The sequence below is a fragment of the Neoarius graeffei genome, chromosome 14 (assembly GCF_027579695.1).
Source record: "Neoarius graeffei isolate fNeoGra1 chromosome 14, fNeoGra1.pri, whole genome shotgun sequence".
NCBI lineage: Eukaryota > Metazoa > Chordata > Actinopteri > Siluriformes > Ariidae > Neoarius > Neoarius graeffei.
This window is the reverse complement of record NC_083582.1, coordinates 74,033,345-74,035,226: the sequence shown is the minus strand read 5'-3', so window position 1 is coordinate 74,035,226 and position 1,882 is coordinate 74,033,345. Positions and strand designations below refer to the sequence as shown.

The window sequence follows — 1,882 nt, the reverse complement described above, 5'->3', positions numbered from 1 at the left end:
AGAGCCTCAAGATTTCCGCCATACACCGGAAAAGGCACTTAAAACCTCAGTCCGAATCACAATGGTTTCACCCAAGGCTGCGTCCTAAACCACATACTGCAGGCTGAGTAGACTGTGACGCACAGAGTGTCAAAATACTGAGTGTGATGTTTATGATCACAGCTTTTATTCAGTCTGAAAATATCTTAGTGCATATAAACTATATCCAAAAGCTTATCCCATGTAGGCTGTCTTGATTTTGGTCCATTTTTGAGTCAACAATATGACACAACAATTTCAACATTGTTTTCCCCTTGTGCTTCTTCTTCTCATTATGATTTAAATACCAATAAAACAGCTTTCAATTGTTGTTTGAGAGCAATAGATTATGACAGCGCAATGCATTTCCGGTAGTTTTGAAATAAGACACAATAGCTTCCTCTTTGGTCAGTTTGGTGGAGGTGTATTAACCACGAGTTGTTAGTAAAGATCACAATGAGCAGGAAGTCATAGCATTATTATTATTATTATTATTATTATTATTATTATTATTATTATTATTATAATGCTTACATCGGTAATCATATCTAGCCTGTATAATAATCGTGTGATATATTTTTTTTAAACACTCTTGCTATAAAACTATAAGATTAGTTTGGTTTGGTTTCACGAGTGTATAATAATTTCAACACTCTGGAGCTTCACCTGATTTTAATAATGGATTTGACACTTAGAGCTGAAATTCAACAAAAGCAAAACAGGAAAAAAACAAACAACAACAACCCCAATAGTATTTTTTTATAATAATAATAATAATAATAATAATAATAATAATAATAATAATAATAATAATAATAAACCTGTCCATTCCTAAAAATGTGTTCGAGACGTTGATCCAAAATGTTCCTGAAATAATCCTGCATTGTGCCATTATTAATTCCGCGTTAGTTTAGATTTATAATGAGGAATGATCACACAGCTCAATAATAATAATAATAATAATAATAATAATAATAATAATAATCACCCATTCTAAGATCCTTAAAGGATCATTCCTGATGATAGAGTGGTTCTTCTGTGCATTTTAATTTTGAAGAATGACACATCTGTAAACAAGCCAGATGTTGTAGTACAACATAACCGCTGTGGTGAAATGAACAAAACAAAATTGTTGTTGTTGTTGTTGACTTACTGAGCGGGTCGTGTCTGATGAGCGCGTGAGAGTAATCTCCGAGCAGCGCGCGGTGTAAAGGGTACAGCGGGTTTCCGTAGGCGGCTGCGGCGGCTGCGGCGAGCGCGACGTGGTGGTGGTGCGGGTGCGGGTTCTGGTGCGGGTGGATCGGGGTCGGCTCGTACACTGTGCTCCGGTAAGGCGGCACCCAGCTGCTGAATGATGAGTTCGGTGAAGGTAAAGCCGGTGCGGGTGCTGGTGCGGGGGCGAGCGGAGAGCACGTGCCCGATGTGCCATCATTTCTGCCCAGAATATCTTCAATGTAAAACGGAGTCGGGTGCGCGGGCTGAACCGGGGTCGGCGCGTACATGGGCACGGGCCTGGCCGTAGGCTGGTACTGCATGACTCGGTGCGTGTGTGTATCTCTCTCTCTCTCTCTCTCTCTTTCGTGCGTGTGTGTGTGTGTATCCGCTGATCAGAAAGTTACTGACTGTTATGTTTGTTTTCTTTTCCTTTATAAGCGGTGTAGGTGTAACGCGTCACTCTCGATCCACCGCCCACAGGAGTGACTCCCATTTAGCCCACACCGGGTTAGAGAGCTGAAGCAGCCTGAGGGAGGAGATAAAGGGCTCCAGGGTCGATTTTCTACAGGTACATTTACATCATCTTATGATTAGTCCAGAAATGGACAGGAAGAGAGCAAGGGATTAGTACACCTGCATCTGGGATGAG

General features: G+C 41.2%; 1 protein-coding gene across 1 annotated transcript in view; it reads right to left on the bottom strand.

Moving 5' to 3' along the window:
- hhex (hematopoietically expressed homeobox) overlaps nucleotides 1-1,646 on the bottom strand; it is a 7,577-nt gene extending 5,931 nt beyond the window's left edge. The window contains exon 1 of the mRNA XM_060939083.1: nucleotides 1,172-1,646. Within this exon, the coding sequence (XP_060795066.1) occupies nucleotides 1,172-1,553 (382 nt within the window). The 5' untranslated portion in view covers nucleotides 1,554-1,646. The remainder of the gene's footprint in view (nucleotides 1-1,171) is intronic.
- Nucleotides 1,647-1,882: the final 236 nt, after the last annotated feature.